Source organism: Pagrus major, chromosome 2, assembly GCF_040436345.1.
Source record: "Pagrus major chromosome 2, Pma_NU_1.0".
NCBI classification, from domain to species: domain Eukaryota; kingdom Metazoa; phylum Chordata; class Actinopteri; order Spariformes; family Sparidae; genus Pagrus; species Pagrus major.
The window spans coordinates 33722470-33737953 of NC_133216.1; the positions used below are offsets into that span (position 1 = coordinate 33722470).

At 42.5% G+C, this 15484-nt stretch overlaps 1 protein-coding gene and 1 long non-coding RNA gene across 3 annotated transcripts in view; one reads left to right on the top strand and one right to left on the bottom strand.

Annotated features, from left to right (window-relative positions):
* Positions 1-3048: 3048 nt before the first annotated feature.
* LOC141007740 (uncharacterized) lies at positions 3049-4246 on the bottom strand. Its single transcript, XR_012180030.1, has 2 exons — positions 3512-4246; positions 3049-3423 (listed from the first exon to the last, which is right to left on the bottom strand). It is a non-coding gene; the product is annotated as an uncharacterized lncRNA (long non-coding RNA).
* A 7416-nt stretch (positions 4247-11662) lies between these two features.
* The window catches only part of pipox (pipecolic acid oxidase), a 73581-nt gene continuing 69759 nt past the window's right edge, over positions 11663-15484 (top strand). Inside the window, exon 1 of one of the 2 annotated variants that reach the window (XM_073462309.1) lies at positions 11663-12103. In XM_073462309.1, coding sequence (XP_073318410.1) covers positions 11984-12103 — 120 coding nt within the window. In that variant the 5' untranslated portion in view covers positions 11663-11983. Of the gene's footprint in view, positions 12104-13682; positions 13809-15484 lie in introns of those variants that run through there. The other variant, XM_073462317.1, reaches the window with a different exon arrangement.

Consider the following 15484-nt stretch of genomic DNA (forward strand, 5'->3'; position numbering starts at 1 on the left):
TTGTGTGTGACATGGTGGAACTGTGGGGTGTTTGACCAGCTGACCCTCTGCAGGTCTGCCCTGCCTCAACATCCATCTGCTCCGCCTGCTGTCTTCAGACTTCTGTGGAAGGAATGGAGGCCGGCTCCTCCCCAGCCCACTGTTGATCTTGTTTACCTGCATTTAACTACTCATTGAGCTACACCTAATGATTTCCAGTGTGCAAGTTACAGGGCATCTGTGCCTGGTATCCAATTTGTCGCATTAGAGCTAAAATATTTAAACCACTTAAATAGATATTTTACAATGTGCCAAATGATGATGTGAAACGGTCTAACAATGTGAAATGGATCAGTCATAATGTTGAAACTACAGAGAATTGTCACCTGAATGTGCAGCTCCTCGCTGTTTTATATGGCTTTATCGTAAGTCTAAGCACATTGTTTCGCTGTTCGGCCTACAACATACTGTTTTGGTTCACTCTCACCTCTCTCAAACAGTAGCATCATTGTTGACTATAGCAGCCCACCAATTTCAGGGGAAAAGCTTTGATAAATCCACTACACACATACAGTACATGCTTAGCACCAAACATACTGGAGATTTTAGCTAAAGGGCCGTTTTTCTCCGGAGTTGGTAGAGACCAAAAACTGAGCTAAAGGAGAGTGAATATTGGACTTACATTTGCCAGGTAGCTAGGAACATGACTCCAAATGAATGATAGTGTACTCCGTAATGTGTTCTTCCATAGCTTTTGTCAAGGCTGGTGAGAAGCCCTGACAGCACACAAATCCAGCTTGGGACTGGCAGCTACTGGCCGACCTAGGGAGACAGCTCAGATTCCCAGACACCATTGCAGTGACCACACTTGGTTTTCCTGTCAGAACCAATGTTGTGATGACCACCTTCACTGAGTAATGGTATTCGTGGGCAAAAATGACCAACTACAGTGGTGCTTGAAAGTTTGTGAACCCTTTAGAATTTTCTATATTTCTGCATAAATATGACCTAAAACATCATCAGATTTTCACACAAGTCCTATAAGTAGATAAAGAGAACCCAATTAAACAAATGAGACAAAAATATTATACCTGGCCATTTATGTATTGAGGAAAATTATCCAATATGACATATCTGTGAGTGGCAAAAGTATGTGAACCTCTAGGATTGGCAGTTAATTTGAAGGTGAAATTAGAGTCAGGTGTTTTCAATTAATGGGATGACAATCAGACAATCAGTGGGTGCCCTGTTCTATTTAAAGAACATGGATCTATCAAAGTCTGATCCTCACAACACGTTTGTGAAAGTGTATCATGGCATGAACAAAGGAGATTTCTGAGGACCTCAGAAAAAGAGTTGTTGATGCTCATCAGGTCGGAAAAGGTTACAAAACCATCTCTAAAGAGTTTGGACTCCCCCAATCCAGTCAGACAGATTGTGTATAAATGCATTGTTACCCTCCCCAGGAGTGGTCGACCAACAAAGATCACTCCAAGAGCAAGACGTATAATCATCGGCGAGGTCACAAAGGACCCCAGGGTAACTTCTAAGCAACTAAAGGTCTCTCTCACATCGGCTAATATTAATGTTCATGAGTCCACCGTCAGGAGAACACTGAACAACAATGGTGTGCATGGCAGGGTTGCAAGGAGAAAGCCACTGCTCTCCAAAAAGAACATTGCTGCCCGTCTGCAGTTTGCTAAAGATCATGTGGACTAGCCAGAAGGCTATTGGAAAAATGTTTTGTGGACGGATGAGACCAAAATAGAACTTTTTGGTTTAAATGAGAAGCGTTATGTTTGGAGAAAGGAAAACACTGCATTCCAGCATAAGAACGTTATCCCATCTGTGAAACATGGTGGTGCTAGTATCGTGGTTTGGGCCTGTTTTGCTGCATCTGGGCCAGGACGGCGTGCCATCATTGATGGAGCAATGAATTCTGAATTATACCAGCAAATGCTAAAGGAAAATGTCAGGACATCTGTCCGTGCACTGAATCTCAAGAGAATGTGGGTCATGCAGCAAGACAACGACCCTAAGCACACAAGTCGTTCTACCAAAGAATGGTTAAAGAAGAATAATGTTTTGGAATGGCCAAGTCAAAGTCCTGACCTTAATCCAATCGAAATGTTGTGGAAGGACCTGAAGCGAGCAGTTCATGCGAGGAACTAATGCAGGACTAATCAACAGTTAACGGAAATGTTTAGTTGCAGTTATTGCTGCACAAGGTGGTCACACCAGATACTGAAAGCAAAGGTTCTCATACATTTGCCACTCCCAGATATGTAATATTGGATCATTTTCCTCAATAAATAAATGACCAAGTATAATATTTTGTCTCATTTGTTTAATTGGGTTCTCTTTATCTACTTTAAGTACTTGCGTGAAAATCTGATGTTGTTTTAGGTCATATTTATGCAGAAATATAGAAAATTCTAAAGGGTTCACAAACTTTCAAGCACCACTGTATATAAAGTGAATGTGTGAGACTATATTATTCCACCAGTGAATGGAATACTCCCCTGTACAACCCCACTCCACACCCAACCCTCCCCCATAAATCCAATCACCAACAAACCCACACGCAGAGACCAAACCCCAGCAGGAGCAGGTGACGGTGGCCATGATAGTGACCTGCCAGAGGGTTGGAACAGAAAACAGAGAGGAGATGGGAAACACCTGGCTTGATGACAGAAGAGGAAGGGAGGACTAGGGTGTTCTGAATGCAGAGAAACAAAAAGTTTACTTCTTGCTTAATCTTCAAGAATAAATGGTGGCAGCACTGCTGATGCCGGCCTATGAAAAGAAATAGGCCTAAAGGACGCTATGCTTAGTAAATCCAATAACTGTAAACCAATCCATATACAAAATGCAGTCCTTTTTCCCATGGTCAGAAATAGAATAAGTCAAAACCTAGTGTATGGCTGGACAGTGTATTGTCAATTTGCCATGTTATCACCACATTCTACATGGATAGTTAGTGGCAGTCTATACTGTGACTTCCAGGATACTAAATTTTCATCTGCAATTACCCTAATATTTCTTAAAATACTGAAGCATATCACATGACATGGTTGACTGGATTTAATGCAGTTGCGAGAAGAATACTTTACAGAGAAAGAAAAAGAAGGTTCAGAGTCAGTCTTCGGTGCAACCAGGAGGTCGGGGCAAGGGACAGAAGAAGTCCGGGGGACGACCAGGAGTTCGGGGTGTCTAGCGAGAGGCCGGCAGTGAAGAAGGAGGCCCTCTGGAGGCCGGGAACCACTGATAGAGGTCAGCCGGGCCACCAACAGTGAAATACTGGAAAAGGTCAACTTGGAACCGCTGGCTAGTGTTGGCCTGGTCGCCGACTGGGAACCACTGGCTGGTTTGCTGGGCAGCAGTGAATCTGGGGCGCTGGGCAGGTTTGGCTCTGGGACGCAGGCCAGGCTAGGCTCTGGGGCGCTGGGCAGAAAGAGTGCAGAGTGAGTGTACAAAATATGTGAGTAACAGTTCAGTTCAAGTTGTGATTTTAGAGGAGACTCTGCCTTACCTCTGTATTCTTGCGTTGCAGAGGTCGATGGGGATGTGTTATCTCACTGATCGATTGCAAATGAGAACTGTGCAGACTGAGGCTCCAGCTGTCCACAGAATGAGAGGACAAAAAAATCAATGAATGGATGCTTGAATCTCTCAACCCCAATCAGAGAGAACTCTGACTATAGTGAGAGGAATCAGTTTGGATTGAAATTCAATAAATGAAGGAGTCATTTAACTGTAAAGCTAATAACATAGAACCACCTGTGATAGATATCTCTATATGAAAATGATCCAAAAATAGCTTCATATGGAGCCAAACCAACATCCTTTACTTGTCACACCTACAAAAACATGCTACTACGCAAGGTTTTGTTATACAAGGACCATTTTTGCCTACGTGTACTCATGGGGAAGCTGTGGTTCATGAGGCGGAGTGTGTGCTCCTCCTATCTATATGTCATTGGGCAAGACACTGAACCCCAAGTTTAAGTTTAAGCAGGCCATCGCGTGTGTGTGTGTGTGTGTGTGTGTGTGTGTGTGTGTGTGTGCGCGCGCACGCATGCTTGTCTGTGTGCATCCGTGACAGTGGGTGAATCAGTGAATGGGAATCTAAATGTAAAGCGCTTTATATGTTATGTTAAAAAAATGCTATATACTGTAAGTGCACTCCACTTTTCTCCGCATTTTCCACTTCTCTTCTCTCATCTCTTGAAGACGTTTCACCTCTCATCCAAGAGGCTTCTTCAGTTCTAACTAACCGGATGGTAGGTTGCAGGCTTTTAAACCCTGTGTGGGAGTGTTCTTACAGAGCTAATGCCGTTAAAGCTAGCATCAGTTAGCAATCACTTTACAACAAGTAAACCTATCTAGCCATCAGGAAACTCCATAATCACACAATTTCAGGTAGCTGGCAAAATATTTTCTCAAAAATATAAATTATATTTATTAATATTTTAATATGAACCAGATCAGATTCCTGGTCAGAGCTCTGTAAATCACCTTGGTACAAAGAGACAGACTGCAACAAGCTGTTGACGGCTCATCACAAAATCTAGTATAGAAATCTAGTATGTTGGATGACGGATAATACTTTTTCAGACTTTTACCTCATTATTTGAAACTTTGATTGATATGATAATCCAACATTGTCACATTATATATATATGACAAAAAGTAAAGGGAAGCATAATAGGTATTATGGAAAGAAATGTAAGAAGGCAAAATTCCTATGTCAAGTTCTTTTTTAATAATAATAATAATTAAAACTGCAAGCAGTGATGAACGGGCCCTCAACCCACATACGTCGGCCGTGGCGCCGTCGGAGGGCGCGCGACCAGATGTCTGCTGGCCTGTTGCCTGTGGAAAGGTTCCTACCTAAATATGATACGTGTGACCCAAAACGCAACAGTGAAAGGTCATTGAACTTAGTGAATGTGAAGTCTGTGGTGTGAAATCTGTAGGAGGAGTTAGATTAGATAAAGTACGAGGCATAGAAATGGGTGAAAATGGCAGCGAAATTTCTACTTTGAACCAAAATCACCAAATTCCTGTTGGACTGAGGGTATGGGTCCAAGAGGGTTTTTTGTGCGTCTGGTCATGATACATATGCGTACTGACTTTCTTTAATGTATGTGCATGTAGGAGGTGGGGCTTCAAGTTTGAAATATTCCAGGGGGCGCTATGGAGCCATCTTTTCACTTAACACAGTATTGTTGCATAGATCAAATCAAATCAAATCAGATTTTATTTATATAGCCCAAAATCACAATCACATTGCCTCAATGGGCTTTACAGTCTGTACAGTGAAACAACATCCTCTGTCCTTAGACCCTCAATTCGAGTGAGGAAAAACTTGCCATCTTGATGGGAAAAAAAGACCCTTTTAACAGGGGGAAAAAAGACGATGAAAGAAACCTCAGGAAGAGCCACAGAGGAGGGATCCCTCTTCCAGGACGGACAGTCATGCAATAGATGTCGCATGTACAGAAAGAACAGCAATCACAGTTTACAGGTTGCATTGACAGAAAATCTGATACAAATTATATATGTAAAGTATGTGGATCCAGGAGAGGACTGAGCAGGACAAGGCATCGCCAGGTGGTGCCCGAGCCACACGACCTCCTGTCCACCGTGGTGACCTGGAAGAGGGCAGGCCACACAGGATAATTAGTAATAGATAAAGAGATCAGAATGACGAGGCCTCAAAATTTACAGGAATACAGTTATAAGGAGATAGCGAAACAAGGAGAGGAATGATCCAACGGAGACCGGGTGTGACAATCCAGATCCGACAGTATGTGGGGCTGTAGGAGCCAGGAGAGGTAGATGGTCCCTGGGGCCCGAGGTCATCAGAAGGGAGCCTGAATGAAAAGACAGTAGGAGGAGGAGGAGGAGAAAGAGGGGGAGGAAGCTATAGAGAGTGAAAAGTGACACAGCTTGCAGCTTGTAGGAACAGAAAGCAAAACAAGGTCATAGAAATGCAATGTTAATCAGAATAAGCAGATTATTACTCGTCGGCAGGACAATGTGGAGTCTAATACTATAGCTTACTCATTGAGACTGAGACCGACCCACCGAGGAAGCTAGCAGTCGATGTCAAGGACTAATTAAAGGCTAAATCAAAAAAGTGAGTTTTCAGTTTAGATTTAAAGGCGTCAATAGAGCCAGATTGTCTAATATCAGCTGGGAGGTTATTCCAGAGGAAGGGGGCGCGATAGGAGAAAGCCCTGCAGCCAGCTGACTTTTTCTTAACCCTGGGACCCGTCAGGAGCCCTGAATTTTGAGAGCGTAATGCACGAGTTGGAGTATATGGTATAATAAGATCTGACATGTACGACGGGGCAAGGCCGTGTACAGTTTTGTATGTCATCAGCAGCACCTTAAAGTCTGATCTTATATGTATTGGGAGCCAGTGCAGTGAGGCTAGGATTGGTGTAATATGATCATAAACCTATTCAGGGCGAACCCCTCTACATGTGTGACCAATTTGGTGTAGATGGGAAATTGTATGTTGAAGTTATTAGGACTTCCTGCTTTATTTTTTTTTTTTCCTGCTTTATGGTAAAAGAAAATTGACCGCAGTACCACACCACCAGGTATAACAGAGGCGAAAGCTTTTGATAACTTGTCATCTTCAAGGTCTGAGGATGATACTTAGTGAATGTGAAGTCTGTGGTGTTAAATCTGTAGGAGGAGTTAGTTAAAGTAGGAAGGAAATGGGTACGTACAAAATGGGAAAAGCCATAAGGGGGGCGTTAGGGGTGCTACTGAGCTGTCGTGCTGCGCCTGAGGGCAGTTATGGTATCGAATTAACGTACTCATGGGTAAGAAGCTACGTGCCAAATTTGGTGAGTCTGCGAACATCCTAAAGTCCCAAAAAATGCGTCGGAAAAATGAAAATCGCCACACGCCATTCAAGATGGCTGACTTCCTGTTGCGGCAAAAATTCTGCCAAAAATAATTCCTGGCTAAATCCTTGAGACCCATGAGTCCTGTAAATTTCATGACGATCCAATAATGTTTTCGCACGGACAAAACGACGTTAGGTGGCACTATGGAGTCCCCTGGCCACACCCACCCCCAATCATGTTGGACTATCAAATTTTTCACCACATGTGACGTATGTTCCAAGTTTGGTGAGTTCTGGGGTATGTTCAGGCCGCCAAATATGCGATCTCGGAGGCAGGTGAATAATAATAATAAACAATCCTTACAGATACAATAGGGCCTTCGCACTGTTAGTGCTCGGGCCCTAATAAAAACTGGCAAAGATCACCTGAACTGTACATCCTACCGACCGATTTCTCTCTTAGCCGTAGACGTTAAAATACTTCCAAAAGCCCTGGCTCCCAGAATGGAGTCGGTCATGCCTTCAGTTATATCGGAGGACCAGACGGGATTTATAAGGGGGAGGCACTCGTTCGCTAATATTAGAAGACTTCTCAGCATCATTCATACCTCGCACTCCCCTTCTGAACCAGAGGTTGTTACATCTCTCGATGCAGAGAAGGCTTTCGATAGGGTGGAGTCGGCCTATCTGTTCTCTTCCTTACAACGGTTTGGATTTGGTGCAGGCTTCGTCTACTGGATTCCATTACTCTATTCCTCCCCCTGCGCATCAGTTTGTACTAACACCCAGCGCTCTGAGAAACGATTCACGTTTTTTGATGAGTGGCCTCCAATATCTGAAAGATATGTATGTTAACGGTTGTTTTGCTACCTTCGAACAAATGCGTACAACCTTTGACTTCAGCAGCTCCAATTTTCTTAGATGCTTTCCATTACACGATTTTGCCAGGACCCACTGCTCTCAATTCCCTTAGATCCCACCCCAAAGCGGCATAGATCTTATTCTTAAGGCTGAAACCTTACCTAAGAGCCACGTGTCTAACTTCTATAAACTCGTTTCTCCATCTTCAGATGCTGCTGTCAACAAAACTAGGGCCAGCTGGGAGAACGAACTGCGGATTTCCCTGTCTGATGACTTTTGGGAGAAAGCCTTGCGAGCAGTCAATTCTTCCTCCAGCTGCGCTAGGCTTAGCCATATACAATTCAAAGTGGTACACAGGTTCCACTACAGCAAGGCCAGGATAGCCAAGATTTATCCGGTGGCGCGGATGAGGGATGCAGCAGATGCTCTCAGACCCCTTGTGATTTGACCCGTATGTTCTGGTCATGCCTCAAAGTGCTCAACTTCTGGCAGCTATATTTTGATACAATTTCAAAGGTTGTGGGTTTGAGGATCTGTCCATCCCCTCATATAGCAATTTTCGGCAGGCCTCCAGACAAACTAAAGACGACGGCGACTCAAGCTAATGTCATTGCTTTTACCTCTCTAATCACCCGGCAGAGAATTCTGAGTCTCTAGAAATCACCCTTACCACCGTCATTTAAGGTTTGGTTGTGTGACACTTTATCTTTTTTAAAACTTGACAAGATAAAGTTCACTCTCGGAGGCTCTTCTGATAAATTTTACTCTCACTGGAAACCACTGATTAACTGTGTAAACCAGCTTTCTTCTAGGGAAATGTCACTGTAGTGGCTTGTTTAGTGCTTGCCTGCATGGGTTCTCACCTCACTATACTGTACCTCACTGTCTGCCTACCACACACAATCAGATGCATTACAGTTGCAATGGGGCTCTGAGCCCTCATAACTCCCGCTGGTTAACAAATCTTGGTAATCTGGTGCAGCATTCTGGTTGTCAGCAACTACGAACCTTTTCCTACAGAACACTCACTCCCCTTACTTTATTTATTCTGCTCATTTATTTTATTTCATTTATTTATGTATTTTGTATTCAATTTTTTCTTATTTTATTTTGTTCTATTTATTTATGTTTATTTATATTCATTTTATGTATTATCTAACTTAATTACTACATATAGGTATTGTATATATATTGTTATTATTAACTCATTTTCATATTCATTATGCCTACCTGGCTGCTAGGGTCATGGGGGGAGGGGAACGTGTAAACATGCGTTTGGAAGAATTTAACAATTGTGCAAAATGATTGTGATGACGTGATCATCTAATAATCGCCTACTAGTCATGGGTCAAGCTCCAAAAGCACCGGAACCTACACTTCCAGTGATGCAAGTGGTCTCTCAGGGCAACATTTTATACAACTGCTTTCACGAGCAGAGTAGAACTCATTTTGACAAGTAATATTGACTTCATATTGTTGGGACCTCATCCACATAATGCAGACAAAAGAGAGGCAGGTAAAACAAGAAGCCTAACTGCGGGCCCCTATCAAACCAGCAGAGCTTCAGAACAAAGGAACTGTGCCAATGCCCAAACGGTCCAGTAAATTGCACCTAATTGCACCCAAAACTCCATTGGGCGAAAGTTGCCACAACCAAGGTAACGAGTTCGAGTATTCCCTATTCTTTTTTTTTTCTTGGATCCATAGAGGAACGCTGTACAACCCAGCCGTTCCTCACCGTCTGCAGAAGGAAGAACATTTTCTTCAGAACCGAGGTCCGTTCCTTCAACCTGGTCGACCCCGCTGTTTTTCTCCACTAACAGGAGGACAGCCTGCCGTCACTCGCGTCTATGAGGCTGCAGCTGACCCCGTGCTCGTATCCAAAGGACTTGGAGTTTCGAGTTGGGCGCACTCTAGTCGCATCAAGCGACCCAAATAAGAGGCATTTGTTTGGGCAGAGACAAATAGTTATAGCATGTTGCTTATCTCACATGTTTAAGTGAAAAGACTGCTGAGTCCTACCTGTGGTGTAACGTACTGTATGCTGTCTATTTGTGTTGCTGAGCAATGCAGTCCATAATATTCTCTTTCTATGTTGTCACTTCTTGGAGTTTTGTCTGCACCCATATGGCTGTGAACTATATGTAGAGTCAAGGGCAAGGACAGGTTCTTCAACAGTCTTTATCTGAAAGATAGGACACTGTTAGTTACTCTGACATCCAGAAAGTACTAAAAAAAATCAGATATTTTAAAACAGATGGATAACAAATTTTGTCCAGACCATTGCATGGAGAGATTGACACAGTAATTTTTGTTGCTGCAGTCTGTCATTTTACCTATTAGCAGTAATACATTAAATGCAATATAATATACAATAACATATATTTGTAGACTAGAGTCTAAGTTAACAAATATTTTAGCCACAATAATTAAATTTTCACTCAATTTCCCAATAAAAAATGACCTTTCAATAGCTTACCATACTTACCATACTTACACACAAACACACACACTTAAAAGCTTTATCCAAAACTAAACTATGCAGGCTTGTGGGCCCCATTTTACCCACTGGGCTGAGTGTGGGCAGCTGCTTCACCTGCTAATACCACCAGCTAACACAAATGTTGTCTCCTTAATAAATGATCAACCAAAAGCTCAAACTACATCATACTGAGGTGTTTTGTCATTAGCATGCTAACGCGCTAATTACCATTAGCATGCTAACGCGCTAATGGTTTATGCAACATTTATGTGTGGTACCAAAATAAGTACCCTTGATTATAACGTTAAAATAATAATATTAAATAAATAATACAATTTTAACTGTGCTGTTGACACAGGGGGTTTTGGGTGGCAAGCCTGAGCTTCAGACAGAAGCCCTTGTTGGGTCCCCACAGGGCGAAATTGCCTCAGGCTAACTCAATGGAGGGCCCACATGGTCTAACCCATGGGGACCCTGATGTCGGCTCTCTTTGGGCAAGCCCACAGTAGGTTACCCTCCATGAATAGTACTTGTTTCCACATATACCATGAATGCTTGATTGGATATTGATCTGGGGAATTTGGAGGCCAGGTTAATGCCTTGAGCTCTTTGTCTGCATGATGTGCATCAGGTATGAGCTAACCCTGCCCCTATGCTTTAATTGGTTGTCTTTCAAAATGGATAACATGCCCTCCTTTACTTACATTGATGTAATTTATTTTATGGACAACTTGGATACAAAAGTTTCTGATAGTGTTAACCTTCTGATTCTTTTGGGTAAATATTACAAACATACTTGCATGTGGATTGGTAGTACTCCCTCCTTTACTGTGTTTATACATTTTTTTGCTGACTACTTTAAGTCATTGAAATATAAAAAAAGAATAAGGAGGCTAAAAAACAAAATACATACATATCCCAATCCTTACACTTCTAATAGATCTCCTTCTCCTTCCTAACTATATGGAGGTGTTTCTTTTGTCTGCTGCTTGTGATTTTTTTCCCCTGTAACATTAGCTCCACCTCTGTTATTTGCTGGGTACTCTATCTTGTTTTGTACATTTGCCTTGTGGTGAATCAAGTTTAGACAAAAAAACACCAAAACTAGGTCATGGCAATTCTAAGTGCTATATTGTAGGCAACTGTGTCATATTTTGGATTAGTTGTGGTTGTGTTTTTTGTTTTGTACTTTGTGTTTTAGAGGTGCTGTGGGAGGCTGGGCGGAGTTTTCTCTGTGCTGGAGCTGCTCATACACCTGCAGCACATTTTGGGCTAATCAGCACTTGCTCAAATACCCTGATCTCCAGTCTACTCACTGCCAGATGATTTTCGTCAGTCGACGTGGTATGTAGCTGCTCTACTTGTGCTTTAACTTTTCTAGAGAATGTTTTCTTGTTTCCAGTTTTTCGCCTGAGCTCTAATTTGCTTCTCTGCTTCCCCACCAGTGACCACTGCTTTGATCAGCACTCCACCCACGGCACCTCCTCACAACCCCAACTCACCAGTAGACTTCTGTGCCTCACCTCACTGCCTACATTCTGCCAGTGCCACCGTGTGCTTCCTGCATCTCACCCCCAGCTGAGTTACCCAGACCTGCTCACACCAATTCCTGTTTGCCTTATCAAATAAATCTCCATTGAAACTGCTCCAAATCTGGTGTCCGCTTCTGGGTCCTTAAACCTACCACCACACATCGTCACAGAATCATCCGGCCTACCATTGACCCAGCCGACCCAGAATCCCTCCACCATGCACTCAACACCCAAGGTGTCCATGTGGGAAAACATCAGCACATGCTCTGGGAAGTAATGGAGTCACTTCAAGCCCTCTGCTCCAACGTCTCTCAGCTCGGAAACCAACTCAACCAGCTCACCTCCCAAATGCCTGCTTCCACCTCCACTACACCGGCTTCTGTGAGTAATCAACCTTTAGTCAGTCCTGTTCATCCACCTTCCCCACCCGCTAAAGAACCCTTTGCTGTCTCCAGTCCGCCTCCTCTTCTGTGAGAGTTTCCTCCCCCATTTCCTCTACTCCTCTGGATTTGTCCCAAGTGCCGCCTGCCTATCACGATCTCTCCCGGGTGTTCAACAAGGAGCTAGCCTTTTCCCTGCCCCTACACAGACCATATGACTGTGCCATCGAGCTCCTCCCTGGTGCCATGCTTCCCTCCAGTCGTCTTTACAATCTGTCACACCCTGAGAGAGAGGCGATGGAGAATTACATTAACGACTCCCTGGCCTCAGGAATAATCAGACCATCATCTTCCCTACAAACCTACAGTTGGCAGGGAGCACTTTGAGAACTTAATAAATATACAGTTTTATTGTGCCTTTTTATAATTAAATTGCTCCTCCTGTGCAGGCTGCAGAGGAGTGACCTTTGGACTGCAATTCATGGTTATATAAGTGTAACAGGTGTACTTTGGTCTGCTTCAAAAGTAGAATGATAACAGTGCTGGAAATGGCCAGATGTAACTGGATGTAGCTGACCACTGATGACCCACTGTGTCAGCACCAGACCAACAAGCCATCTTACAATATGGCTGATATCATGCTTACTTGACATGATTGAGAAAAATGTTTATTATTATTATTTAATATATTATGTTTACTGGTGCCAGACACTACAGGGTCCCCAGAGGTTCAAAGTGTTCATGGCAGATCCTTTGAGTCCTGTGCGCTGCGAGGTGGGGCCTCCATGAATAGTACTTGTTTCCACATATACCATGAATGCTTGATTGGATATTGATCTGGGGAATTCGGAGGCCAAGTCCATGCCTTGAGCTCTTTGTCACATTCCTCGGGCCATTCCTCACCACTTTTGGTGTGGTAGGCTGAATTCTCCTGCTGGGAGGTCCCTTGCCATCTCGTAGTGCCATTGCCATGCTGGGGTGTACTTGGTCTGCAGCGATGTTTGGGCAGTTGGTACGTGCTAAATTAACAACATTCTGAAGAGAATTGTCCAATGAGTATTAATTAATTTTGATACATTCGTTTTATGTTAGAGTATTATCTTTTTTACTTTATATAATATTAATATAACAATATTGTTTTTCATTTTTGCCATATTGGATGAATTTATTGTTTTTGTCCCCCCCCCCCCCCAATTTTGTGTATTGCCTACACTTTTTTCACAGACCAAAGACTGATCTCCTGGTAGCAATCATTGCAGTATTCTTTGCTGTAGGCCGGACTGTCAGGCACTCGTGTCCTCTCATGCACCTTACAAATCACGTTTTCCTCTGAAAATGGCGCAGAGCAGACTCAAACCCAGCAATACCCCCGACTCACCGTAATGTTATGTGTAATCTAGTCCTTAAACACTGAATAGAGACACTTCATTGCGGAGGCCAGCTCGTTGTGACACAGCCTGCGCTACCTAGCAGGCATTACGCAGGGCAAAAATGGCTACAAAGTTCACTTCTTTTAATGGGCGTGTCTGAGTCAGCATATCGATAAGTTATGAAATAAATGCGCGTGCTGTGCCGTGGTGCTAAATGTTGCCACAATGTCGGCGGAAGGGGAGTATGACTGCATAGTGATCGGGGCCGGTGTCCAGGGTTCCTTCACTGCCTATCAGCTGGCAAAAAAGAACAAGAAGACTCTTCTGTTGGAGCAGGTACGTTACACACTAAACTTTGTTCCTTGAGACTTCTTATTAACGAGCACCGCTAAAAGACTGCAGAAGCTACTGAAGTAATCCGACACGCACGGTGTATGTGGCATTACGTTTATTCCCCATGACCGATGTGCATGCATGATTTACACATTACTCAGTAGTTTCAGCGGTAGAAGACCCAGTATTCTGATTATGTGCTCTTGTGTTAGCCTACTGAAATCTCAGGTCAAAGCAGGCCAAGCGTGATTGTGAAAGTCATATCTGTTCTTCTGAGCTGCAGGCAGCAGCTGGCATTTTTTGGCATTCACACGTTGCCTGGCAGCTCTCTGCTCCTGCTGTGTGGCCAAACATGACATTCTGTTACTTGACCTACTTACTAAAATAAAAATGTTGAATAAAATAAACCATATTAGCATCAGAATAGATTTAAATGAAATTATGTAACTCAGGGCCCCTGTACAAGAAGGTAACTTTTTATTTATATATATATATATATATATATATATATATATATATATATATGATGCAGGTGCTGTTTTAAGGCCCCTGTTATATCCAGTTGCGATGTTCTTTCGTGATGTAAATAACCTCGTACTAACAAATACATTTGTTATTAATGAAATTTTCATAATCAATGGACCTGAAGGCTTTAGGGCCCGGGCCATTGGCTCCACAATTTCCTTTGTTGCTCTGGTTAGTAATCCAGCCCTGTTGATCTGTTGAACTGCTTCAACAACTTGACATTAATAGATAAAGTTTGCACAAAATGTTACTTTACACACATACACTACTGGAGTGAGTTCTCTCTACAAACCTTATAAAATGCCAGCTTCTTGTACTAAAAACTGCCAGTGTTCACACTCAAATCACTTTGTGCAACACTCTTTGAGTAGATACAATAAAACTGTTTGCAGTGGGGAAAAAGTTTGTTTTAACAATAAAAGTTGCAAGACAGATCTGGCAAAAGCTCAGCAAACAAATTATATATAGTTGTCAAAATTTTTAACTAGCTTTTTTATGCCTCCACACCAGCAACAGCTGTGGCTGGATGCATTTTATATATATATATATATATATATATATATATACATACATACATACATACATACATACAGGGCGTCAGTCTGTCTGTCCATCTATTCATCTCGTTCTTGTGACTGATACATTACTGTATATATGTTGTGTAATTTATGTTGCATGAAGGAGTTTAGGAACTTTAATTTCAGGTGACTTGATACTTTATCTGGCTAGAATCATGAAAAAATATCTGTAGGCATATATTTTACAATCTCAAGGTAATTTATTTGTCATTATACAACGTACGGTTGCATAAAGACGAATAAATTACCTTGAAATTGTAAAATGTAGGCCTACGGATAATTTTCTCATGATTCTAGCTAGATAAAGTATCAAATCACCTGTCAAAATGCATGAAACAATATCTAATCTATTCAAATAATTTCTAGAGAGAGAGCCCCCAAACCTCCTATAACATTGTCCCACCCACATTTTTAAATGCTTCCTATTAGGGGTAGACCAATTATCGGCCCTGGCCGATTATCAGTGGAGAGTAAGTATAAAATAGCATAAAATGGTCTTTCCTTTTTTGTCTATTATTTTGTGGGATAGTTTACAGCTGGATTTTACAAATGTGTTTTCTTTTTGGTTGGGGTGGG